This window comes from Malus domestica, chromosome 11 (assembly GCF_042453785.1).
Source record: "Malus domestica chromosome 11, GDT2T_hap1".
Lineage (NCBI taxonomy): Eukaryota > Viridiplantae > Streptophyta > Magnoliopsida > Rosales > Rosaceae > Malus > Malus domestica.
The window spans coordinates 12,936,599-12,964,224 of NC_091671.1; the positions used below are offsets into that span (position 1 = coordinate 12,936,599).

At 36.7% G+C, this 27,626-nt stretch overlaps 2 protein-coding genes and 2 long non-coding RNA genes across 13 annotated transcripts; 1 reads left to right on the forward strand and 3 right to left on the reverse strand.

The window, feature by feature from the left end:
- Positions 1-554: 554 nt before the first annotated feature.
- On the reverse strand, positions 555-3,029 carry LOC114819531 (high affinity nitrate transporter 2.4-like). The gene is made up of 3 exons (XM_070808804.1): positions 2,133-3,029; positions 1,903-2,018; positions 555-1,547 (listed from the first exon to the last, which is right to left on the reverse strand). Exons 1-3 carry the CDS (start codon positions 2,940-2,942, stop codon positions 881-883), a joined length of 1,593 nt encoding a protein of 530 aa, XP_070664905.1. The 5' UTR covers positions 2,943-3,029; the 3' UTR covers positions 555-880.
- A 911-nt stretch (positions 3,030-3,940) lies between these two features.
- On the forward strand, positions 3,941-8,243 carry LOC114819532 (uncharacterized). Of its 10 annotated transcripts, XR_003766783.2 has the most exons (5): positions 3,941-4,206; positions 4,414-4,515; positions 5,731-5,815; positions 6,918-7,825; positions 7,949-8,243. It is a non-coding gene; the product is annotated as an uncharacterized lncRNA (long non-coding RNA). The 10 variants fall into 10 exon arrangements; XR_003766781.2 differs by having other exon boundaries at positions 5,712-5,815; positions 6,918-8,243; XR_011573549.1 differs by having other exon boundaries at positions 5,712-5,815; positions 6,948-8,243.
- An 11,101-nt stretch (positions 8,244-19,344) lies between these two features.
- Positions 19,345-22,721, reverse strand: LOC103413064 (uncharacterized). The gene is made up of 4 exons (XM_029088572.2): positions 22,586-22,721; positions 20,126-20,277; positions 19,758-19,906; positions 19,345-19,654 (listed from the first exon to the last, which is right to left on the reverse strand). Exons 1-4 carry the CDS (start codon positions 22,632-22,634, stop codon positions 19,564-19,566), a joined length of 441 nt encoding a protein of 146 aa, XP_028944405.1. The 5' UTR covers positions 22,635-22,721; the 3' UTR covers positions 19,345-19,563.
- LOC139189653 (uncharacterized) lies at positions 21,458-21,752 on the reverse strand. The gene is made up of 2 exons (XR_011573482.1): positions 21,640-21,752; positions 21,458-21,488 (listed from the first exon to the last, which is right to left on the reverse strand). It is a non-coding gene; the product is annotated as an uncharacterized lncRNA (long non-coding RNA).
- Positions 22,722-27,626: the final 4,905 nt, after the last annotated feature.

Sequence of the window (27,626 nt, forward strand, 5' to 3'; positions counted from 1 at the left end):
ATCCACTCGGGCTCTCGAGCTGGCAATTCCTCATAGGCACTCAAGCCTCCACAGTCCCTCGGGCTCCCCCACACTGGAGTCCACAGCCCGGTCTCTAGGGCCCTTTTTCCTTGCATGTCCCCTGAGCAAACTCCAACGGTGGAGTTGCTCTTGAGATACTAAAAGATCATTTTCCTTTAAGATTGTATTACTTGCAAGGCAAGGAATTCTCATTGGTTTACCATAAATAAAGGCACAAGGACTAGGGAATAGCACGCAAAATTCCTCAAACCTATTCTTCATCCCTCCTTCGCTTTTGCCGTGTCCCCTCTCCCTATATTCTCTACAATGGGTCATAACAGTTTGGTGATTGTTTATTTTAAAATAAAATAAAATAAAAAATTTGAAAATCGAAAATTGAAAGCTACTTTTTTAGAGTTCAAGATTTTGGTTTTCATTTTACATTTGCTGAAACTAAAAGACTAAAAACCAAAAATGTTATAAAACGGGACGTTAAAATTGAAAATTGAAATAATAAAGTAACAGACCTTAAAATCTTCTGATTTGTGTCCATCTAAAACATTAAAAAAGGATATTTCGATGTGTTATAAGATCTTAACAAACTTATTATGAGAAGTAAAAGCATTTGTCTGCATCATATAGAATAAAAGCACACGCTATTAGCTTATTACACCGCCTCCATTTTCAGTACAAAGAAACTATATATATTTGCCCTAATTTAACTCATTATGTATTGTACGACCTTATAATAGACTTGAAATTCATATTTTTAAAACTCACTTGTATGAGTTACAAATATGATTAATTATGATGGTCCAAATAAAAGTATTCATTGCTATTGTGTGTTTCACACTTGCATGTCGATATTTCTCTTTGTTGACTAAACATGGGAAGGTGTGGTGTTTGGTGGAGTTGGAACAGAGGCAACCCGCCTACCACGCTCAGACCTACTATTCTCTGCGAACTTTAAACTCCCTTGGTGCAGCCCCTTCTGCTTCTCCGCCTCACTCCACTCAGCTGCATAGTAAAACTCTTCCGTCGACTTCTCGACATCTTTGGACGCTGGAAGGAACATGCCTCCCCATTGTGGGAAGTGCACCAAAGTCACAGGAAGAGTACAGCACACAATCATTACCCCCATCCAAGACAACCCTGAGGCAGTTGAGAACGCTGAGGTCGAGAAGAACACTAGTTGGGTCAACCCAGACCCAAAGTTCCCACCTGCTCCGGTGAGGCCAGATATGATGCCGAGGGAACGTCGGGAGATGAAGGGGATGACGCCAAAGGTAGCTCCACATGCAGCCTGGGCTCCTATAGAGAAGAGGATCATGGCAAGGACTGCAAGGGGGAGTGAATTGGCTCGGCCGAGACATATACAGAAGACTCCTCCTAGGGTTTGGAGAATCCAGAGAGTCCACAACCTGCCTCTCATTCCAAAGTACCTGCCTGCTACATCAGATGCCCACCCACCAAAGGGACGAGCCGCAAAGTTGGCCATGCCGAATGATGCAGCAATGATGCCGGCTAAGTGAAGTTTTAGATCAAATCTGTGGATTCGATTAACACAAATTAAACGTAATTGGTACAGTACAAGAGAGAAATTAATGCAACTGACGGGTGGGAAATCAACACTGCTTATATTTGTTAAAATGATCATGATATCACTGAGTTAGTAAGCAGTTTACCTCAGTAAAAGATAAATAAAATATTAAACGAGAAATGATACTTGATTTTTTATCCAAACAATATGATGCGTTTATCTTGTCAAACTCTCAATCTGATTAAATTTATTTGAAATAGTACGGTAACATAACATATTATATATATGACAAGAGAACGTTAAATACGGTAAAAATAGTTACCCAAAAATGAAAAACAAATAAGTAAAGAAGAAAAACTAACCGGTCATAGAAGTATTCAGCAATGACATTATCAATGGACAACTCAACACCCATGGAGTAGCCATAGAGAAGGACAAAGATCCACGTTCTATAGTTTGTGACAGCATACCACAATACCTGAACAATAGTAATGAAATTGATCAATTAGACATCAATATAATTAGTTATCAACTTATATAAAATTCTGTCTTTGAAAGTGAGTGAATAAAAAAATATTAAAAAGAAACTGACCTTGGAGAATTGATCTTTGGCAACTTCACCCTTCTTCTGCAAGGCACCAAGATTCCCATCGGGCAAGTCTTGGCCAAGGGTCAACACCATGATTCCAGTAATGATATGAAACCACCCTGGAATGAAGAATGCAATTCTCCAGGCAGTAAAAGGAGTTGCTCCACATCTACCGATGATGTCGAACATCAATGGCATCAAGAGTTGGGTTGCCCCACCGCCCATGTTTCCCCACCCGGCTGCAGTCCCATTAACCAGTCCAATAATCTTACCATTAAACATTGTGCTCATCCAATATTGGCACGACACAAATGTTGCAAGGGAAAAACCAATCATAAACCTAACTGCTATGTAACCCCCAGCGTCAGCCACAAACGACATGCAAAACACAGTGGGTGCGCTGAGCATAATTAGGAACGCACAGCCGTAGCGTGGCCCTATCAAATCACACACCGCACCCATCACAAGCCTTGAGAATATGCTGCCTGAGACGGAGGCAACTCCGGCATTTCCGATGTCTTGCTTCGTGAGGTTTATGTTGTCTCGGATGATAGGGACGAGAGGAGCAGCTGCAAATGTTGAGATAAAGCAAGTGAAGAAGGAGATCCAAGACAAGTGGAACGTCCTCATGTGAGGGTTGGCCAGAGAGAATAGTTTGAAAACTTTGGCCTTGTGCTCTGAATCGACTGGCAAGTCGAATTTGGCTGTCGTGTCTGTTGGGACAATTGGTGATGCTACTGAAAATGCAAAGGTTTGCTCTCTGCCTGTCACTCCATGCATGGAGCTTCCGGGTTCACCTTCTGAATCTGCCATTTTTGGGGCTTCGGAATTCGGGGTTTGGGGTTTGGATTTTGATGCTGATTAGAGTACTAAACGGAATTGTAGTGTTGTGTGAGGAAGGTACAAAGGGAGTGTGGGATTTATATAGGGCTTGGAGTTGACGTTGTGGAGGGTTGTGAAGGGGCAACGGGCAAGAGTAAGATTCTCCACATTTGTGTGATCCAGTTCGCCGCATACGATGATATGAATAGTAAAAGTCTCATCGAATATCCCAAGGGATCACAGTAACCCTTCAAAATTGCAATCAGCTGGTTAATTAACAACTGTCTTGCATCTTAGGGACAACCAAGTATTAACTAAGTCAATGAACTCCTAATAATTAAGTCGGCCCGGAATTTGCACACGTCAAAGGAAATTATATTTGAATATTGTTTGTTTGGAGTAATGCTTGGCTTCATAAACCTAAATTATATATATACAACTAGTAAATGATCCACTTTGATTGGTTAATAATGCAATCTGTAACATTGTACTTTGCCCACTTGTAATCGAAGAATTTGCATGAGTCTTGAAATTGCTCGTCCGAAGCGCATATTGAGGCTATGTTAGATGATATCCTAAGTCACAAAGAATTGAGTTAAAGTTAGTAAGAAATGGGCCATAAAATATAAGATTAGAAGAGATTAGTAATGACCTCTATGAGCATTAGAAATGCATGTGAGATGTATTTGAAAATGACACCTTCCAAGCAGAGATTTGCAAATCTCTCCCATATATATCTTTGTAATGCTTATGGATGGCATAACTAATCACTTTAATCTACAATTTTATGATCCATTTCTTACCAACTTGGATTTAATCCCTTCAAATTTAGAAGTTCCTGATCCAAATATAGTCTGAGTGAATTCTACAGAGGAGCTCCAAAAAGTGACTCTAGTGAATTCTCTCTAATATCGATCGGATTTATTCAAATGGACTAAACCCTTACTTACTTTTCAAAAAAAAAATAATAATAATAAATAAATAAATCTTTGGAAGTTTGGGATCTACAAAATAAATTCAAACTATGCATATCAACTGTATCACTGTATCACTGTTCAGCTGGAATCGCACTCACAAATACCTCTTCTTCCTGCTTCATTTTCTTCCAACATCAAAATATGGCTTAAATTCTCTTCCCTTTTCCCTTCAGCGAGAAATCTGACACTCATCACCCAAAAATTACATCGCCCCTCTCCTTGCCTTGCCGTTTTCCTCATCTCTCGGTGGTTCGTTCTCTCCATTGGATTCCATTTGGGTGAGGTCTTTGTTGATGCTTGCCCTTTTGATTTCCTGATTTGGTTTTTTTGGGTGTCTTTAGTCGTCGTTTTGATGAAGTTTTTCTGCGTTTTTGCTTTACGTTTGTGGTTTTTTATTTTTTTGGGGGGTTTGATGAATGAATCTGTGTGGGAGTTTTTGATGTTTTGTTAATTATGTTTTGCCAATCATCTCCCTTTAATCGCAGGAACAAGAAACACCTGTTGCATGTCCCGATTCATTACCGTTTTGACGAGGATTTTCGAAATTTACCTCAATTGTATTCTCTCTCTTTCTGCACTTTGGAAAGGTAGTATTAGGCATCCTTATGTTCGTCGTCATACCAAAAGTAGTAATTGGAATGGCATGGTTATGATTTCATATTTATGAAATTAATTTACTCACATCTTTATCAAATCGATTTACTTTTTTTTTTTTAGAATTCATCGTTTAAATTTCCAGTTAGGACAATTTTTCTTTTAAAGTTATGGGTTCTTTTGATATGATTTTATTTTATCTGAATATTATTTATTTATTTTTTAAGATCTTATTGTAGACATCGAAATTTCGGTAAATAAATGTTGACCGATAAATCAAAGTGTCAACGCTCATGTATTACATAAATTTTACATGTAGCGTGTGACTTAACGAAAATTGAAATGAGTTGGAAAAGTCATCAAATAGGACACGTGTCAACACCTGGCAGAAACGACTTATTTCATCTGGGATATTATATTCAAAATTAGGCTTTGGAAAATTCTATAAATACAAGCCTATTTCATTCATTTAATCAACCAATTCATATTACACCTTGAAGCTCTGAAGCTCTGAAACTCCGAAGCTCTCAAGCATCCAGGTTCCCGAAAAATCAAGAAAGCTCTCTTCGTTCTTCGTTCATCCTAAGATCAAGCCCCAACGGCCCTTTGGATCAACAATCATCCACCAATTCAAGATCAAGCCCCGACGGCCCTTGAAGAAAGTGTTCTTAGTTCTTCGTTCATCGCTCTTTCAAGATCAAGCCCCGACGGCCCTTTGGATCAACAACGTCGACAAATCCACACACATCCAACCGTTCTTCAAGATTAAGCCCAAAAGCCCTTGAAGATCTGTTCATCACTGTTTCTTCAAGATCAAGCCCAAAAACCCTTGAAGATCCGCTCATCACCGTTATTCAAGATCAAGCCTCAAACGGCCCTTGGAGAAACATTCATCCTCAAGATCAAGCCCCAACGGCTCCTTGAAGATCCGCTCAAATCCACCTTCAAAGATCAAGCCCACGACCCTTTGAAGAAACTTCCAACAGTTCATCCAAGATCAAGCCCCGACGGCCCTTGGATCAACGAAACATCCACAAATACACACCTTACGGGGATCGAATCAGAGGACCAAATTTGAGAGAGATTGTAACCCAAAATCATCAAAAATACAAATATTTGTTTGTGCACGTTGTTCTTGTCTCTTTCGTTTCAGGAATTTTCCGTGTTCACACTTATATCAAATCTCTAGATTGACTCATACTCTTTAGGCTTGAAATAGATTCTGTAAATCAGTGTTGCTGGAGGAGTTGTTCCGCAGCCTCAGGAAGAACATAGCAATGTGTTTGAAATAAGGTCTGACCAAAACTTTTCTATAAAATTTCGCAATTTTTGAGTTTTAAGCCATTCAAATTGGTTTGTTAAATAGGAATAAAATACTAATTAATTAAAGATTAGTAATTTGCCCAGGAACTAATTACTAACCAACTTTTGGTAGGGTTCAAACTCTTAGAAGTTTCATTCTCTTAGTTTTTTGCAGTTGCATTATGACACTATACAACTTGAGTAGACGAAGAGTATAGCTCATCGTGAACAGCTGAATGCGAACTTTCTATGCAAGCATAATTGTAAAGGTTACTTTAAGTGATGACTGTTGATATGGTATATGGGTAATGCCTAAAAATTTAACACTTAAATCAATTTAGCTTCAAATTATTTTATTTTCTGTCATAAAAAAATAGCCTAAAGATTTAACATCCTATAATATAGTTTCAATTGTAAAAGACAGTAAATTGAGGTTCTTTGAATCGTTATTGATATTGGTTTCTGCATTCGGTGTTAGAATGTGACTGTTATGTGTTTTGCTTCATTTTAGTTTACTTATTGTTAACAAGGAAAAGAGGATTTGAGTGTCTGGTAACCATGTATGTAAGGGTATGATCGGTGATTTGACACCTCAATTGCTTTGCTCGATAATCTTTTACAAAATTTTACAGAATTTAGAAATTGTATCTTTAATTTACAGTATGAATACATTCCTTTACGGATCATCTCATCGCTCATCATGTCAGTTGATAATGTGTGAGATAAAGAGAGTTCATATATCTCCATGACGGGGCAATGGTCCGCCACCCATTATGTGGTGCTATTTTACAACTTAGTTTAATGAGAAAATATCAATTAATTAGTTTCTAATCAAATTGTACCTAAATTGCAGTCCAGTAATGACATTTCTATTAGGTATAAGAAAAAATGGGATTTTTTTCTTGACACTAAATATATAGGCATTCTTATCACTTTTTTCCATACCTCTTCATTTTTATTCTTCCCTACTATATTAATTAAGTGTAGGTTAATTTAGATTTGATAAAAGATATTGCTCAGGAAGTACATATTTGTAGTCTCCAGTAAAAGGTATTATTCATTTAATTTATGAGATATGTTATCACATCACCAGGTTGACTCATAATCTTTAGGCATCAAACAGATTCTGTAAATCAGTGTTGGTGGAGGAGTTGTTCCGCAGCCGCAGTAAGAACAGAGCAACGTGTTTGAAATAAGGTATGACAAAAAAATTTCTATAAAATTTTGCAATTTTTGAGTTTGAAGCCATTCAAATTGGTTTGTTCAGTAGGAATAAAAATAGCAATTAATCAAATTGTTTGGGTCCTATTTGTATGGCTAACGTCTCATTGGCCGTCGGCCTCTTGAACACTAAGAAATATGTCCACTGGTCATTTACTTTGATAGCAAAGTGAATTGAGTTAAAGCTTGCAGCTTCTGGGACCTGAAAAAGGACTAAAAAAGAATTAGACTGTATAATGTGTATTTGCTTGGTAGTACTCTATGGTGCAATGAATACTGAGATGAATAATTAAAATGAAGGGTAAACATAGGCGTACAACTTGAGTAGACAAAGAATATGAGTCATCATCAACAGTTGAATAGGAACTTTATTGCAAGCGTTTTTGCATTCGGTGTTGGTTTTCAAATGTGACTTATGTGTTTTGCTTCATTTTAGTTTACTTATTGTTAAGTATTTAATAATTGACAACTTTTTTTTTATTATTTTTTTTTTTAGATTTCTCAGTGAATTATCTATTGCTTGGAGTTTGAATTTTTTTATGCCATGTTAAGAGGGTGTAGAACTAGCAAACGCAATCAAATAATACAAGAATGCCATATTGTTGGTTCTTCCGGTGGCATACAAGTTTGTGATAAACCAAGCTTTGAACATCAGGACAAAAGACAAAAAATTGTTGACAAACAGTATAAACACAGTCCAAACAAGTGCCAATGTCGTTACATTTGATAATTCAAATCAAATTAGTAAAGGTCAAGCCAATTTTCAAAAAAACAAACAAGGTAATTGTCTCTATTGAACTTACAATTTATTTTGAGTCGATTATGCATTTATTACTCTGTCACTAATAAGTTGCATTTTTGTCTTCTTTTTCTTCCTTTCCCACATGTATTTTTATTAAATAGGCAATATTGTGGAATATGTGGATATGGGAGACAAGAACTACATGTGCATTTATTGCGGTGTACTGTTTTTTTGGCTAAAAGAGTCTCTTAAGAAAAAATCTCAGAATTGAAGAGGCTGTTAGTATGTCATCCTCAACTTCTTGCATGTAATATATGAATGTAAATAGAACTCTGGCTATGGCATACGACCATCCCAATTTTTGTCATGTAATATAAGAATGTAATATATGTATACAACCCTACTCTTTGGCACATATTTTCTCATGTATATAAGCTCTACTTTTTACACGTTTAAGATCATTTTGAAACCCGTAGCATCGAGCGGGCCTCAATTGCTAGTTAGTTTCTAACACCAGTTCTCTCAAATTTGTGCTGCTATTGACGCATAATGTATTGATATATTTTTTGGAGCGTATTAAAGCTACTCACATCAAATTAAAACGTTGGATGATTACAGATAACGTTAAAATTCATTTTAATGGAAGTGTCACAAATAATGTCAAATGCATTACAAATTTACAATGCAAGTTTTTAATTAATAATTGTGATATCCACACACCCCTTTTTATTTCTCAAACAACCCTTATTAATTTCAATTCATTTGATCTTCTTCAATTCATTTGATCCGACGACCGGAAATAAATTTTTCGATGGTGTGAATTGTCTAAAGTACCCTTGGACGTTGAGATGTGTTATGTGTGATATGTTTGTGGTTGTGGTCCAATTCCTAATTTTTTTCTAGGCTTTTGGAACTATTTAAGATTTAGGTTTTAGGTTTTATTTTCTTTTGTTTTTGGTTGGCTGCAAACTGGACCACACACACACTCACACACCCATACCCATCCCGTTGACTCTCTCTCTCTTTCCTTCTCTCGGCTTCCATCCATTGTCCGTACAAGTTGTACGGTCACCCTTGAACTCAACTCTCAAACCACAGATCGACGTCGAGGAGGTTGCTTTTGTGTTCCTTGTGAGCTCAGGAACACATCCATACCTTTAGTTAGACGTGAGAACTCGTAAAACCCGAGAACCCAGAATCTCATATTTTGAGTACTGTTCATGCACTCGTAATCGTGAAGTTTTCAAGGAGTTTTAAGGTTATAGGGAGCCTTAAAACATCTTCACGAAGCTCGGGGAGTGATTTTGAAGTGATTTGGACTTCGGGAAGCCCAGGTTTAGTGAGTTGCAGGTTTGGCAGGAATATCGAAGGTTTTTCAAGCGACTTTCTGTTGGTTTTAGGTCCCCAAAGTGGTATGAATATGTTCTTCTCATCTTAAGCTTCATTTTGGTACAAAATTCGTGAATTTTGGTTGAGAATCGAAGAAGATATGAAGGTTTGATTATTTTTCCAGTTCAGGCGATCGTAGCGGTGACCGGCGTCGGACTCCGGCGAACCAAGGAAAAGTTGACGGAATATTCTGACGCCGTCAGGTAAACATAACGGCATATTCTGATTTTTAACAGAATATTCCCTAACGCCGTTAGGGAATCTGTTTGGTATGCTAGGCACGTGCCTGCGCGTGGGCTGTGCGTCTGGCCGTGCCTTGGCCAGCGCGTGAGGGCGCGTGTGGTCATGAAATTTTTTCTAAAAATTTGGGGATGTTCCTCAGGTTGAGTAGGTCATGGTGGTATATTCAAATACCCCATTTGAGCATTGTATGAGAAGTTATTTTCTAGTTTTGTATATATGCTTTGAATAACGTTTATTTAGTTATTTCGCATATAGGTGAGACCTATCCTGAGGACGAGCGCCATCAATCGAGGCTCGCGGGCTACGACCTTTCGACATATTAGTGAGTGGGCTTTTGGTTTTCCTCATATACCTATATACTTGAGCTTTTTCCCAGAAAATGAATTTGAATGATTATACGATTTGAAATGCCATGCAAAGTATCTGCCTATTTTATTTATGCATTAGTGGTTGCATATATTTATAATTGGTGCTGCGGACGCACAGGTAAGTGCCAGGTAAGTTCATAAATTAAAGATATGAGATTGCTTCAGTTATACGAGATATGATGTGATGTATTGAGAGCTCATAAACCTGCACCCCGGTGTTAGTGCTCCTGCCCAGAGTTAGGGCACAGTCCTTCACGTGATGTTCACCTCCCGCACCATATGCTCACCTTGGATCCAAATTAGTGCACATGCTTGTCGTACAGACCACCCAAGTTAGTTCACAAGCTTGTCGTACATACCATTTTAGTTGGTTCCGACTCGTAGGTGACCCGCGATTATTCTCACAGTCTTCACGTGATCGTAGCACTAGAGCATTTTTATTTTACACCTAGTCTTGTCGTACATACCACTTTAGGTGGTTCCGACTCATGTGCATGATTTGATTTGATATGATTGAGATTAGTTATGAGCTATATACTCAGCCACGCAGGTGACGTTAGGTGAATCTGACTGACATGATATCTAGTATTGATATATTTAAATTAGATTACTTATAGCATTTCATTGAGATACTTTGGCATGATATATTTCTATGGTTTTCATCCTGATTTCTGTTATAGTATGTACATATTTTCTGGGAAATTATACAAGTTTTACGGCGAAGGGTTAGAACTTTTGAGAAATGAAATGATTTTGAAAAGTTTTGTTTACCCACTCACACTTTCTGTTTTGCGCCCCTCCAGGTTTTAGGTAGAAGTGCTTTGTTGGCTCACAGGGATTTTGACGGTGGTTCTGACAGAACATCATAAATGTAAGATCACCCTTGGGTGTTGTATAATTAGTACTTGTCCTGCTTGACTGCACTTAGGCTATTTATGCTCTGGTTGTGTATTTCACACTTAACCTATCACTTGCACCTTATCTTAGCTAGTACCTTTAGTAGCTTGGTTTTTATTTATTCATATTCTTTGTATCTCAATTGCTTCAACACTGTGCACATGGCTACATCACCCTCACGTGACGGCCTGATGTGATGAAAGTTAAGCACTCAAATTAAACCCTCTTGTTGTCAAATTGTAGTATAAATGCAAGTAGGGATCGTTTTAAACCGGGGATTAGGAGGGCTTGCTAAAACCTCTAAACTAACTCAAAAACATAAAAACAAAGTTAAAAACGTTTGAATAGACTTGAAGGACTCAAAACAGGTTCACAAGACTCAAAACAACTTAAAAACACTCAAAACTGCCTAAAACACTTACTGGGCAGATTTGACTCTAACACAACTTTGGATGAATTTAGTGTTTTGGTTTGACTCAAAACACTCTAAAACACAAACAAAACAGATTTTAAACACTTTGAAACAAGAAAGTAAAAGGGGGATTTTAGTTTTGATGAATTTGAAACAAACAAACAAGTTATAAAACTAGGCAGATTGTAAAACGAATTTAAGAAAATAAGATGATGGATGGATTAGTTAGAGGTCCGTACTTCACACATGACACATTTGTACATGAATCGATTTCCAATTGCTTTTCAATAAACTATGATACTCAACACCCCAGATTAACCGTGATGCACAAATTAACCCTCAGATTTTCCTTTACTCATTGAATTGGATGAATGCATGCGACAACCCAAATCATTCTCTAAAAGTCCTCTATATGAATGCATAATAGAGATACAATCAGAGATCATTACGCTTAGTTAAAATCATAAGTGTTGACGAGGCAATTGTAACTATGAATGCATGATACGTTTGCCAAGAATTCAATTAACGCGATTGTGACAAGCAACCTTCACTACTCATGAATATAAACTTGTAACGATTAGGCGAAACTCATTTATATTCTAGCATCTAATTCATGCATGAAAACTAAGTATGCATCCTTAATAAACATACAAGAATCAGTTATGAAGAAAATAGATAATTGAATTGCAGTCACAACTTATCAAATCACAATTGGAAGAAATCAATTCATATCTTAAGCATGTTCATGGCTTCAAACTTCCCCCTAACTAAATACGGGTTTAGCCACTCATAATTGCAACAAAATTAGAAAATAACAAAGTAGACATTGAAAACAAAAGAATGAAAACACCTAAAAACGCTCCAACAATCCAACTTGAATGGCAAGCACGTCCAAGGGTCCTTCTTCTTCTCTTTGTTGCAGCACAAGGTGTGGTTTGATGAATGGATGGTCTATTGTGGTGGTGGATGGATATATGGAGTTGTAGGTCAACACACTTGCACAAACACATGCTGATTTCTAGCCTTCAAATCTTCAAAAACGTCCATCCTCATGTCTTCATGCTTGCACTATCCAATCTTGGCTCAAAAATGCTCTAAAATGCTCCAAAATGCACTTTCTTGCCAACTTTGTTATTATGACCTACAAACACACGAAAATAGCTTAAAATACATAATTAACTAAAAAATAACAACACAAATGCACAAGAACAAGCTAATTAAGTCGCGTAAATATGCTCCTATCACGGCCAGCATGCCTCGATCTAGGTCAGGGTGTGTTAGTGTGTGGATAGTACACACCATTCCAAATTATATGGTTAATCATGTTTTTATTTTAGTACATCTATCTTTTTACACTAAAGGGAAGGGGATTTACGCTAAGTCACACAATGGGCAACTTAATTTGGTATCGAATTCGCCATCCATGAGATTCGAACCTAAGACCTCTCACTTTTAAGTGACAAAAAATACCACCAGACGGTAGTACTGAATGACAATGGTTAATCATATTTTATCTGAGAAGCTAACAAGACAACTAATGGTAGGACAGTAACATAATCAGTTTTGTATTTAAAAAAAATAATAATGATATTATCTACATTTGTATCAGCTAACAAGACAACTAATGGTAGGACAGTAACATAATCAGTTTTGTATTTAAAAATAATAATAATAATAATGATATTATCTACATTGGTATTTAAAAAAATAAATAAATAATGATATTATCTATACTAAAAGCGTGGGGAGTGGACTAAGCCCCTCACAATTAGTTTTGTATTTAAGAAATAATAATGATATTATCTACATTTGTATCAGCTAACAAGACAACTAATGGTAGGACAGTAACATAATCAGTTTTGTATTTAAAAAAATAATAATGATATTATCTACATTTGTATCAGCTAACAAGACAACTAATGGTAGAACAGTAACATAATCAGTTTTGTATTTAAAAATAATAATAATAATGATATTATCTACATTTGTATTTAAAAAAATAAATAAATAATGATATTATCTATACTAAAAGCGTGGGGAGTGGACTAAGCCCCTCACAATTAGTTTTGTATTTAAAAAATAATAATGATATTATCTACTATTGTATCAGCTAACAAGACAACTAATGGTAGGACAGTAACATAATCAGTTTTGTATTTAAAAATAATAATAATAATGATATTATCTACATTTGTATTTAAAAAATAAATAAATAATGATATTATCTACACTAAAAGCGTGGGGAGTGGACTAAGCCCCTCATAATAGGCTAGTAGGAATGTGGTTCAAATTTACATTTGGCGAGAATCGAACCGAAGACCTCTCACTTAGAAATTGAAGATAAATACCACTAGACAGTAGTACTAAGTAACAATCAAATTTGTATTTAGTTTACTAAATTTCCTCATATGATAGTTCTTGGCTAGGTTGAACTTTAATACCTTAGGTAATAGGATCTGCGAGGATCCATGTTGTAACGTTTTTTTCTCCTAAAAACTCACTATAAATACAAAATCTAAATTTATGTATGATATTACAAATATAAAGGGTAATTACAAAAGGGAGAAAGTAGGTTCTAATCCTTCATTTTGTTACTCCATTGATTAAAATCCTATTTTTCTTTTCAATTTTTTATCAAAGTTCTTGGGTATTAATAACATCATTAATTATTTCAATAATAAAATATTTTTTTATACCAAACGATAGTACTGAGTGGCTATGGTTAATCATATTTGTTGATGCACAAAATCGGAGGTCTTGGAACAACGTAAATTCGACCGTGAATCTGCAAGAAAATGAAGAACACAAGATATATCGTGGTTCACCCCAATGTTTGGGCTACGTCCACACTGATATTGTATTTCTTTGAGATGTTGAAGAGGGAGAGAGAGAGCCTCTGTAATGAGAGCTCTTCTTAATCTGAGGGGCTTGAGGGGGTGAGGAGGCTTAAGAATTGGCCTCTCCTCTGGGGAGGGTGAGAGTCCCTTTTATAGAATAAGGGATCCTTACTTATTACATTTTTACCCCTTCCTTTATCACATAATTACATTTGAGTCCCCTGAGTATTTATATGAGATCTAATTACGGAGGCCCTAAGTATGGTACAAACAGTAGTCCCCAAGTCTTCAGTCAAGAGAGTCTTTTGGCTGGAGACTTGAAATTCAGTTCATGTGTAGGCCGAAGTAACTAGATGTCGTCTTGAACTAATACTTGATATGAGGCGGGGCTTAAAGTGAAATGATGCTCAACCAGAAGTAGCACATGTTGCGAGGCTGCTCTGCTTGTGGCTTATGTTGCCTTGGTTGGCTCGGCTTGTGGCGTTTGAAGGTGAGGGAGTCCCTTTTATAGAATAAGGGCTCGTTCCTCAATACAAAAATGATGGGTTAGAGTTGGTGTTCGCGGCGAGGCGGTTGCTCAACAGGCGGCGATGCTCTCTAATGATGGTGAGGGAGTCCCTTTTATAGAATAAGGGCTCGCTCCTTAATACATAAGTGATGGGTTAAGAGTGATGCTCGCGGCAAGGCGGTTGCTCAGCTGACGGCAATGCTCTCTAATGAATGTGAGGGGGTCTCTTTTACAAAATAAGGGCTTGCTCATCAGTACATGAATAATGAGTGCCCTCTAATGAAAGTGAGGGAGTCCCTTTTATAGAATAAGGGTTCGCTCCTCAATACATAAATAATGGGCTAAGTCCCCCAAGTATTTTTTTTAGGCCCAATATATGGTACATAGTGTAGTCCCCCAAGTCTTTCGTCAATAAAGGTTGTTAGCTGGAGACTTCAAATTCAATCCATGTATGGGCCGAAATGGCGGTTGTTTGGAGGCGGTATTTGTATACCCTGCACTGAAGCTTTGTAGGTGAAGCTTTGCAAGTGAAGCTTTTAAAGCTGGAGCTTTGTAAATCAAGATTTTGAAGTTGGAGCTCTCGTAAATGAAGCTTTTGAAGCTAGAGCTCTGTAAAGAAAGCTTTTGAAGTTTGAGCTCTCGTAAATGAAGCTTTTGAAGCTAGAGCTCTGTAAATGAAACTTTTGAAGCTAGAGCTCTGTAAATGAAGCTTTCGAAGCTAGAGCTTTGTAAATGAAGCTTTTGAAGCTAGATTGACATGAGTGATGCTCATGAATGTTTATGTTGATTGACATGAGTGATGCTCATGGATGTTGACATGAGTGATGCTCATGAATGTTAACATGAGTGATGCTCATGAATGTTGACATGAATGATGGTCATGAATGTTTATGTATGATTATCATGAGTGATGCTCATGAATGTTTATGTATAAATGACATGAGTGATGCTCATGTATAATTTTGGAGTACTGGACGTACTTTTGATCACCTAGTAGGTGATAATAGCGGTAGGCTGCCGAATAATTTTGGAGTACTGGGCGTACTTTTGATTACCTGGTTGGTGATAATAGCGGCAGGTTGCCAAATAATTTTGGAGTACTGGGCGTACTTTTGATCATCTGGTTGGTGATAATAGCGGCAGGTTGCCAAATAATTTTGGAGTACTGGACGTACTTTTGATCACCTAGTTGATGATAATAGAGGGTCTGGCTCTTTTGGGCATATGGGTATTCGCCCTCCATATAACATTTCAGCCCATTATTTTGGGTTTGCCATTTTTTTAAAATTTTTTATTACCCTCTGATGGGCTTTATACAGATGTCTCCGAAAGATAAGAAAAATAAATTACACCATTATAAAAAATTGATGCAGAAGGTGGGTATGGCAGATGGTTGGATAGTGGGATAGCATGTGCTTGCGGGGGGCATGACCTGCTCAATGGGTCACACCGATAATTATGCCATCACCCCGTCTGCTTTTTCTTTATCTTCTTCCCTTTTCTTTTTTCTGTTGCATTTTTTAGACGGAATAGGTAGCCATGCTTTCTACTTTTCTTTCCCACTCCATTTCCAGACATCATTTTGCTTTATCTTTTCTTTTTCCATTGCGCCTCTGTCTCTGTCTCTGTCTCTGCGCTGCTGTCCATTTGTAGAAAGCATCTTTGGAGGTCATCACTCATGAGCTCCGCAACCACTTCTTTGGAGGTCATCAACCCACCTGTGCTTGCATGCACCTGATCCAAACCCATTTCGTCCTCAACGGATGACAATGATGACGAAGACAAAAGTTTACCCGACGAAGCAGGCCGAGTTGGTACCCTAGTGGGAGAAGCCATTGTCTGGAAAGATAATGATAATGGGACATCATCATTAAACCTTTTCGATTGAGATTGAACGAATATTTGCTTCTGCTCTAGACACATGGCTTGTTGATGAAGGCAAACCGGGATCCTGCAACCGCCTCAACCGGCTATTAGTTTCCTACTAAAACCTCGCTGACACAGCAATGCCACGAGGTAAGGTTCGACCCTTTTTGGCACCACCAGCATCCTGCACACCTGAGGTGCTACCAAAAGAAACACTGTCTGTATCAGAATCAGTGAGATCAGATGGCACAGAAGATTCATGGGCCGAATTAGCATCTGGGTTTTGCCTAGCATCCTTCAAAAACTCAGCATTCCCCAAATCCAAGCTCAATCTACCATCAAAAGAAGCTATTCTGCTCTCATCAATCATGGATTGCTGCAATGTTCGACCCACAATCCCAGATCCAATCCCACTGAGCTTCCTGTTGTCCGAGCTTCAGTCCATGCTCCTTGGAACGAAACTGACAATCTCCGAGTGGAAGTGACCAAAAACTGAGTGGCGGCAGAGACTTCAGAACCGGCATTGCTCAGCCTCGCCTTGGGAAGGCCGCCGGAGGTCTGAGGTGTAATGGGTTGCCGCCGATCCACCGATTGAGCCTTTTTCCGAGCCGGAAGCAGGGTCGAGTTCGAAACGGAGTTTATGGACCTTGAGAGCAATGGATATGGGCATCTTCTGGAAGACGCAAATGACGAGACCGTAGAAGTTGAAGTCGAGGTTGAAGAAGAAGAAGGAGAATAAGACATGTATTTTGACGAGACTTGCCGGCCTCTGGGTCGCTTCTGAACCAAACCATTGTCTTTCTCGGAAGGCAAAAGATGAGGCCTCGATGGGTTTTGGAGATGGGGCCGTGAGTGGTGGTCCGATGAGGCTTTGGGGTTGAGCGGTGGGCCGGTCGGAGTTGCTTCATAAACGGCAGCCACCATGATAGGGGCAATTCAAATCCTCTTCACATTGCGTCTTAGGGACTGAATTTTTTGGGAACCCGCCATGTAAATTCCCAAAATATAGCAATGTAGATTTATGAAATTGCAGGAGAATCTGAGAGAGGGAAAAACAACAAGCTTTGCTATATTTGAGATTGTGGGTTTCTTGGGTTTTGCAGATATCACGGTGGACAGTGGTCGTTGTTTCACGGTGGTGAGATGAAAAAATGAAAGAGAACCGACATAGCTTTTCGTGTCAGTTCCCACAGACGGCGCCAAATGTTGATGCACAAAACGGGAGGTTTTGGAACAATGTAAATCCGACCGTGAATCTGCAAGAAAATAAAGAACACAAGATGTATCGTGGTTCACCCCAATGTTTGGGCTACGTCCATACTGATATTGTATTTCTCTAAGATGTTGAAGAGGGAGAGAGCGCCTCTGTAATGAGAGCTCTTTTCAATCTGAGAGGCTTGAGGGGGTGAGGAGGCTTAAGAATTGGCCTCTCCTCTGGGGAGGGTGAGGAGTCCCTTTTATAGAATAAGGGTTCCTCACTTATTACATATTTACCCCTTCCTTTATCACATAATTACATTTGAGTCCCCCGAGTATTTATACGAGATCTAAATACAGAGGCCCTAAGTATGGTACAAACAATATTTTATCTAAGAAGCTAACAAGACAACTAATGGTAGGACAGTAACATTATCAGTTTTGTATTTAAAAATAAATAAATAATGATATTATCTACACTAAAGGCGTGGGGAGTAGACTAAGCCCCTCACAATAGGCTAGCAGTAATGTGGTTCAAATTTGCATTTGGCGAGAATCGAATCTAAGGCCTCTCACTTACAAAATAAAGATAAATACCACTAGACAGTAGTACTAAGCAACAATCAAATTTGTATTTAGTTTAATTTTCCTCATATGATAGTTCTTTGCTAGGTTGAACTTTAATACCTTAGGTAATAGGATCTGCGAGGATCCATGTTGTAATGTTTTTTTCTCCTAAAAAATCTCACTATAAATACAAAAACTAAATTTATGTATTTCAATCTCTCTTTTTTTTGTCGAAAGTATTTCAATCAAATTATAAGGATACGAACGAATCACCTAATCTGAGACTGAGCTCAGGCCCACCACCACTGAAATTCGAGGATTGGTGGGGTGTTTGTATGATATTACCAATATAAACGGTAATTACAAAAGGGAGAAATTAGGTTTTCATCATTTCTTTTGCTACTTCATTGATTAAATTTTTTTTTTCAATTTTTGATAAAGTCTTTGGGTATTAATAGCATCATTAATTATTTCAATAATATTTTTTTTTATTTCTAAATATATTCATTTAATGTTAAAAATGTTACAATTAGTATATTTATATTTATGACTAAATTTTTTATCATATATTTTTAGTTTTAGTTTGTACCTATTTTTAATTTGTAATTCTTTTTTAATTTGTACCAATTTTCTTTTCAGTTTTAACTTGTACCCATATATTAATTTCTTTTTGTGCCCATATTTTTTAAAGTTTATTGTATTTGTACCCATATATTTTTTTTATTTGTACTTTTTATTTTGCTAAATGTACCCATGATAATTATATGTACCCATTCATGTAAAACTTTTTAATCTTAAAAAATACTCATTCTTAAATATAGCAATTTGTTATATGTAAAATGTACCCTTTTTTTTATATAAAATCTATTCAATTTTTTTGTAATCTATTTTTAAACTTATATGGGTACATTCTTTTTTCTTTGATTTTACAATGTATCCATGTCAAGTTTAATCGAAGAAATTTACTAATGTTATTAAGCCTAATATCCTTTTTTTTTTTTGTGATTTTGAAGAATGTACCCATGTTTTGTTACAATAAATTTTTTGGTTAATTTTAATGAATGTACCCATGTTTATATATATACACACACACAATAGTATATTTATATTTTAATATTTTTAATCCCACAAATTATGGTTTTTTTATTTAAAATTTCATTTATATAAACAACTAAAATTTGTAATTTTTAATTTAAAAAATATAGTAACGTACATAGAAATAAATTATCATATTAATTTCAGGGACCTCGATCAAAAATTAAAACCAATAAGGTTTCAATAAAAAAATATTCATAAATAAAAACCGCATCCAAAATCTCCCTTACAAAAAACTATATACATCACCCATCACTTGATATACAAGGCATTCAGCAATTGAAGAATACAAAACAAAGAAAACACTTAAATCTTCCAAAGTACAAGCCTACAAGCCGAATTTTCTTTTACATATGCGTCAAGTACGCAGTCTCCTCTATTCAAGGCACAAATATGGTTAGAGCAAAACTATCTTTCCACGGCCATTGCAGGCAAGGCATGATCGCGCAGAAGAGCACTTTGTGCAGTAGCTCCATTTCTTTGGAAGCCTGATACCATTTAGGAAGAACTTACGCATGAATCAAATTAGGACGAGAGAGAAAAGAAGGGCAATGGAGAAGGAATGTGAGAGAAACACAAAAGAAAGTGTACCCTGCTGTGTATCGAGTGGCCATATTCTTAGAAGCCAATCTTGCCCTCTCAGCACTTTCGTCTGAGAGTTTCTTGAGTACAAAGCCTTCACCTTTGCATTCAGGACATATCCCAGACCCACGACAGGCTTCGCATATTTTCATAGGAACCTGCACTTCTGAAAAGGAGTTCATATGGATAGATAGCTCAAGCACATGAAAATAGACGTGGCACGGTCATAATTACCCTATTAGAACTTTTGTCCGCACACAGTTGAATTATTACATGTTCTATCAATGCCGTTCTTTAAAGAAAATAAATTTGTCTTTGTAAATTATTAGTTAGCTGGAAGTAATGCTCTGATTATTGTTTTATAATTATGTACATACCTCTGCTTCCTCAGAAGCTTTGGTTCTCTTCGCAAGAATCGTAGCTGCTGTACCAACAACTGCAGCAGCAATTGCTATTGAAGCCACTGTTTCAGGTAGAGCAGAAGATACCAAGGATGATGGTCTTCTTTGCTCTTGCGGCTTTACGTTGACTGAAGAACAAAAGTCACGATCCAATCAATAAAGTACACTATATCAGAAGAAAAATCATTGTACTTAAATCTGTTAGTAAAGGAAAATCCTAATCAAACACTAAGTACCAAATTAAGTGGCATGCATTGCAACTTGAATTGTACAAAGAGAACGTTAAGGTGTTAGATTAAGGAATAAAACTTATACTTCGCCTGATAGAAACAAAGGGAAGAAGGAAATTGAAACATGAACCCAAATATTTTCAGGCGTATTGCTGTTGTTTATTGGGAAGCAGAGCACAAAGTTTAAGTTTGAAACAATGAAACGAAAGAGATGGAAGCACATCAAGCTCAATGAAAATATGGAAGAACATGAATTCTCAACATGACCAAGCAATGTTGAAGAAATCAAGATACTAACTTCGTCTCAAAATCAAGATACTAACTTGCTATAAGCTTTATCATCATACGATTCTCGCTTAGACCAAGTAAACAAACCAAATGTTGAAGAAATCTCATTATGGTTGAAACCGTACGATAAAGAAAGGCACAAATTCAAGGATTCCCAACCATACAGGAGTATTTAAGGGATTTTTAGAGCAAAGTTGTAGTCCACGAAACCTTTGAAGGACTAGTGCCCTGTTCTTTTTTAGCCAAAAGAAAAATGGACTAGTGATCAGAAACTAGAATCTTGATCCTTAATAATATGACAAAGAACAAACAGATGGAAATGTCATATGTTACTATTTGCAAAGTTTCAGTTACACTTACAGAAGCTCCGATTGTGCAGATTTCGTGTTTTAAAATATAGCTTACCAGCATCAAATCCAGACATAAGAAGATAATGCTGTAAAATTAGTGATAATCCATTGTTTACCATCCCTAACTTTAAATTAACAGATTATATCAGTTGTTCCAAAACCCAATAGAACTGGAAAGGAAGATTACTCAAAACTGTAGGAACCAGCACACAATTACGTAATAAAAATCTTCAACATGGCACATTGCTAGACAACAATGTACAGAATTCTCCGTTGGTTTCCGCATAAGATTTTTCAGTGTCAGTTGTGTCATGAGTGGACGGAAGGAACTATTGTGGCTTATGGTCTGACGCGGTTTGGTCCTCACATTGTTGGATGCTCCCCCTCCCAGCGGTGAGCAACTGATTATTGAGGATTTATTAGGTGTTGCTAATCCTCGCTTAGTGTCAATTTAAGTTCTTCATTTTGGACCTTTGATCACCATATGTAGCAAAAAAAGAAAATGAACACTAGACACAATCAGATCCACCCAATACTAATACAGGGAACTCCCACGATACAAGTGAGTGCTTCAGTGTAAAGAGAAATCAACCAAACATCGAATGAAAAACCAAGTTCTTACACAAATGATAGAACCTAATTATGGACTGCTTTCACATGTTTCAAGCTCCACCTTGCTTCCTACCAGCCACACTAAAATTCACCTAAATTCTAATCTCACCAGCTTGCTACCCCAACCCCATCTTACATTTTGCACTCCTGGTCTACTTAAAGACCGCGTTTCTCAATAGAATCCCTAAACTCATATCAGTACAGGAAGCAAATACTTCACCCATCAAAAGCAAGTTACTGAGAAGAAGCACTTATCAGCACTTATGCTCTCAGAGAAGAAGCTGCTCAACTTAATTTCACCCCCCCCCCCCCTCCCCCACCAAACCAACCAAGAAGCACCACCCAGAAAGATCAATTAACTCAGTTTCTTTAACCAACATTAGTTCTAAGTGTCCCCATTTATTGGCATCCCCTCAACAATAAAAAATTCAGTAGAAAAAAGGACCATCTTTTATGTTGGTTTTAATTAGGAAAACCCCTTACAACAGCAACCAGCTTCCTCCATAAAGATTATAAATGGAATGGGTATTGGTGGAATAACCAAATCATTGGAACCCACTTTCCTAATCACTCACAAATGCAGAAAAAATCCCACAGTAATGTCAATCTTTTGTGGGCGCTCTCCATTCATGGCTTGCCTCATTTTTATTATTTCTCGACGTTTACTTACCAACCTTTTCTTTTTCAACAAAGCAGTATCTAAACTACTTTAATCTATATAAGAGCGAGCACACTGTTCTAATCAACTGATATAACCTATGTCTGCCGGTTGCTTACCAACCGTCAGTGCCTAAGGTTAAAATTGTAAAGCAAATCAATAATCAACAACTGCACTTTCTATATAATTAACACATGCATAAATTGGGAAGATATGCAGGTGCACAATAAATACATATATAAAGCTTAGAAATTTGAAGGTTTGATGCTTGAGATTAATAAAATTTGGGATATCTTACTCTTAGGAAGGGAAGAAAATGATATTTTGCGCACAGCCAGCTCCATCATTTACTGTGTTTCCGATCGAGTGAGGCAAAATATGATTGTCGTTCCGTTATCTTAACTACCTTATTTTGGCTGCTGGGTCTGGTCTTTATTTGGCCTTGGTTATGAACACAATTTCAGAAATGCCATTTTCATTTTGGGGCTCAAAATGTGCATTTATTTATGGTAGGAAATTGGTGAAAATGGGACATTTGTTACTTAGGCCTAATTTGGTGTTGTCATTTTCAAATAAATTACTTCTGTTTTGCTCTGACAATAAATAACTGTAAAATAAATTTATTGAGTGTTTAGTAAACTTTTGTATAATACTGTTGTGAATATATTAAATGACTACAAATGATATAGTATTGAATGTGATATAATAATTGTTAAAGAGAATAATGTAAGGGTAAAGATTGTAATTCTGTAAAATATGCAGGGGTATACTTATCATTTAAAATTTCATTAAATGGGCACTGTTCATTGTGCTTTGAAAAAAAAAAACATTTATTTTTACCATACTTCTGCTTTTCTATACTTTTATGCTATCATTACTAGCAGTTTTTAAAAAACACTTTTTTTTGTTTTACCAAACACATTTCATGTTTCCGATTTTTTAATAAGCTGCTTCTTTTAGCAGCACCACAATCCCAAATCAGCTCTTAATCATAAGGAGTCGTTTGATAATCATTTCAATGTTTAAATTTAAATTTTAAGTTTCTACATTTGAGTTTTGATTTTAACAAAAATGGTAACTATTTCAGTTTTTGTTTATGTAGAACTTCGTATATGGTTTGAGGTCATAATAAAAGGGCATGTGACAAAGAGTATGTAGCATTTTTCAGAGTTAGGATGAGCGTGTGATAAAAATTATGTCTGATAGTGTAGTCCCAAGGTCATGAATCATGATGAAGGTTATGGGGCCTAAAACGTGTTTGCATTCAATAAGAGTCAAGCCATGATAACTCTCTCTCTCTCTCTCTCTCTCTCTCTCTCTCTCTCTCTCTCTCTCTCCATTGCATTATGATTTCAGGATTATCTGTTTCAAGTTCTCGGCATCTCATGGCAAGTGGATTTGGGTTGGGTTGATGCCCTGGGGGGGTTGCGGTGATCAGGGAAGGACTGGCACTGGACAAGGGCGCTGGGCAGCAGAGGATGGATTTCCTCTAGTAATACGAAGGGTAGTGTTGGAGTTTTCAAAATAAGGTGAGGGTATAATTGGTTGAAGATTCTCATTCCGGATTCCCCATAACACCTGGAATTGGATTACCACTTGCATCTAAGGAATCCAATTCCTCCAATATAAGGAATTGAATTCCAAAATTTATGTGGGCCCCACTACTTTTTTTATTCCTCAATGTTTAGTAAATCCCGAAGTATTCCGCAATCAAAATTCAATTCTACATTTTCATTCCGATTACAGATACGTAAACACGCTCTAAATAGTTTCGACCACAAAACAAAAACAAAAAGAACGTCATACATTTTTAGATTTCAAAAAATGTCTCTACTTCTGGAACATGGAATACTCCACATGCACACGGTGTGATTGCATGCATGCATACGTAACCTCATCTGTTTTATGGGTTGTCAAAGTTTAAACTCTGGAAGTTCGAGTTTAGAGCTCATTTCATACCCGGTATTTTATCGTCCAAACTCTTGTTGTAGTTGCGGGTAAGAAAAGATGTCTGTAATACTATTAAAATAATGTTACCCTAGCTTTATTGAGTATAATATGTCCTACTGCATTGATAGCATTAATTAAGAGGTTTAATTTTTATGTGAAATGTAGTTGCTGATATCTGCTATTTTCAAACCAACTAATTTTGTAATCGACAGCAAAACCAAACCCACCCAACTCTTCCGGGGAATGGCATTTTGCTATGATAGTCGAATTAAACGTTGTTACACATGATTGCAGCATGCACATTCATTCTTTCTTTCATAACTTACATTAGTGTCTTAACTGATAAAATACATAATTTCTTCCCACTTGTTTCATAAATCTGATATGAATTTTAGGCATTAGCATTTTTTTGTTTGGGAGGCAATTTTAATATGGTGGTGGATAAAAATCCTAATTATCTTCACCAAGAAAGTAGTTGGCCTATTTTCTGTCTTAATTATTGTTTTATTTAATAGTTGATTGCTTATGGGTAGATGAGCTTTTGGGTAGATGATGTTAATGAGATCCTTTAGAAGAGTGAGTAATTTGCTCATTGCTGCCTTTCTACTTGCATCCATCTCATGGAGAGATTTTTCAACGTGTCCAGAATACGGGGCAGGACACTACATATTATTATACAATTAGAGGAATACCTGAAAAAAGAAAAAGAAATTTCCTCTAATTGTATAAAAACATATGGTGTACTGCCCTATGTTTCGAGCACACTGAAAAATCTTTTCATCCCATGGGTGTACCACCGTATCCACAAAATTTGGAATTAACGAAGCCATTCGTTTCCTTAATCATCATGAGAAGTTAAACTCTTGATATACACAATATTAACAGAGGGAGATTTGAATTCGAAACCTCGGATTCAAGAAAGGATGTTCTTAATCAACTAAGCTATCAACGACTTGCAAACTCTCAACTCATTTTAATGTATTTGAATCAAGCCTCAAACTCACTGGCATATGTTTACTATATGCAATGATAATTTGAATTAGTGACACGCCTTTTAATTTGTTTGAGTCATGATTACAGAATAACAAAAGGTAAGTGCACAGCCAAATACTTCTTAAATCCTGAAGTTATTGGGCTTCTATGAAGTTTCCCCTTCACCAAAAAGAAGTGGTCACTTAGCACCTCCAGCTCTCGATCAAAATTTTCAATTTTTAATTTTTTTGGTGGGAAACATTAGGTTAGTTTGGAGAAAAAATAATGAAAGATATTAAGAAACCGAGTGCAAACCGTGCTATGACAGAAAACTCACGGACATCCCCCTTCCTGCAGTCTAAAGAATCATGTACCAACCACAACCCCAACACTAATATTTCAAAGACAATAAGCTGTGCAACCTCCTCCATTGTTCAGCTACTCACGAGCTTATTTAAGACCCCTTTCCAATTCCCCCATCCTTATATAAACCTCTCAAAACTTCCATATACTTCAAACCCTCACAAACCAAAAAATAAAAAATAAAAACTCAAAACATATTCCAGATATGTCTACCTATCTTCTCTCCGTTGCACTCTTATGTTCCTTACTCTTGTTGTCTTGTTTTGACATCTCTATGGCTGCAAGAAACATCCCATCTAGCGCTCCGAGCACGATGGTGAGGCCTCTGGTTACCGAAGGACGAGATCGCTACGTGAGCATGATGCCTCGGGACTTGAATCCCAAACAAGAAGTTTTTCACGGGAGGGAAGTGAAGGGTTGCTTGCCAAAAGGGTTTACGCATGCATCGGCTCCTAGCCGGTTTGTGAACTATCACGCACTTGGCTCGGGGTGTTCTTCTGCTCAGGGTTCCAAGAAACCTTGATGCCGGAAAGGTATTCAATGGGTGCTTTGTATATGGATTTGGCATTTATGCGTGGTGGATTTGAATGGGGAATAAGTATTATTGTATATGCCGGTTATACGTAACATTGTCGCTCATAGTATGCATGTGAGTCTCACTATTTTATAGTGGATCAAACATTGTATGTTGTGAGAATATAATCGGCACATACAATAACTCTTAAAAGGAGATGGACCGAGAAAGTTATGAATTTAAAACATAGTTTTGGGTCGCGATGACAAAATGTGAGAAGTGTTGATTTATTTATTTATTTCTCAAAAATTCATTTGTGTGAGTTTAATTTGTTACGTTTTTCTTCACCTAGGTGGGTGATGGTTGTATTTATCTTATATATATGTATGAAGTTTTTGAACCAAAGCTTCTCCAATGTGTGATTCTTTCTTTTGCTTTTGCTTTTGAATACATCTCTCATTAGTCTCCTATATGACTAATATAATCATGGAATGCCAAATGAAATTTGAAGAAATAGTAATTAATTATTTTGGCTATTAAATTCCCGTAATTTATTTCATATGAAGTGTAAAGGAAGATAGAGGCCAATTTAAATTGGAAGTTGAGGGCAGTAAAAACCTGGCCTAGCTTAACAATTGCTGAGCAATTCACCAACCAAAATAACTACACTCCTGCGATCGCGACGTATGAGTTTCATCAAGTTTTCATTTGTCCATTTACTCATTTATCCATTTTGCAACTAATCCAGGAGTTTGGTTGGCAGGAAAGGGGTTGGGAATAGAAAATTCACTTTCATTCCGATGTTTGAAAAAACGTTTCTTGCCTTTGAAAAAAGAGAAATGCTAAGGAGACTCTCAAAAGTGGGACTCTTCATAGACTCTCTACCATATTAGGTATTTGGCACAATTTGTTATAATATCAGCATAAAAATTGCCATTAATTAGAGAGGTAGAAAAGAATCCATGTAGAGAATCACACTATGGAAGAATTCTTTTAGCATTTCTCTTGAAAAAATGAGATGAAAAAACGAAACCCTCCATCCAGTTTGGGTGTTGCTTTCTTTTCCCGTGAAAATCATACAAATATGTCCCCACTAACAATTCAGTCTTCAGAATGTCATGAGAAATCAAGCCAATAACTAGATCTAATTTAGAGATATAATTGAAAAGCTAAGGGTCTGTCCGGCAATCACTTTATAGATAACATCTAAATTATCTGTCTAGTGGAGATAGAATCCATAATACAAGTAGGGCAATTGAAGAAATGAATAACGAAAATGCAAAACAAAAGACACAAATAAAAACAGATAAACAAAAACCAAAACCCATTTTAAATTTTCAATATTTTGTTTTCATTTTTCCATCTCCCTCACAATACTTCATCTCATTATGAAATTGTAGCAAGAGTCCCTTAACTTTAATCAAATTAGAGCAATGATTCCTCAACTAAAAATCTATTACCATTGGTCCCTCAACTTATCAAAATATGTAGCTATGGTTCTTTTCGTCAATTTCGTTAAAATTTTGTCAAAACGAGTTTT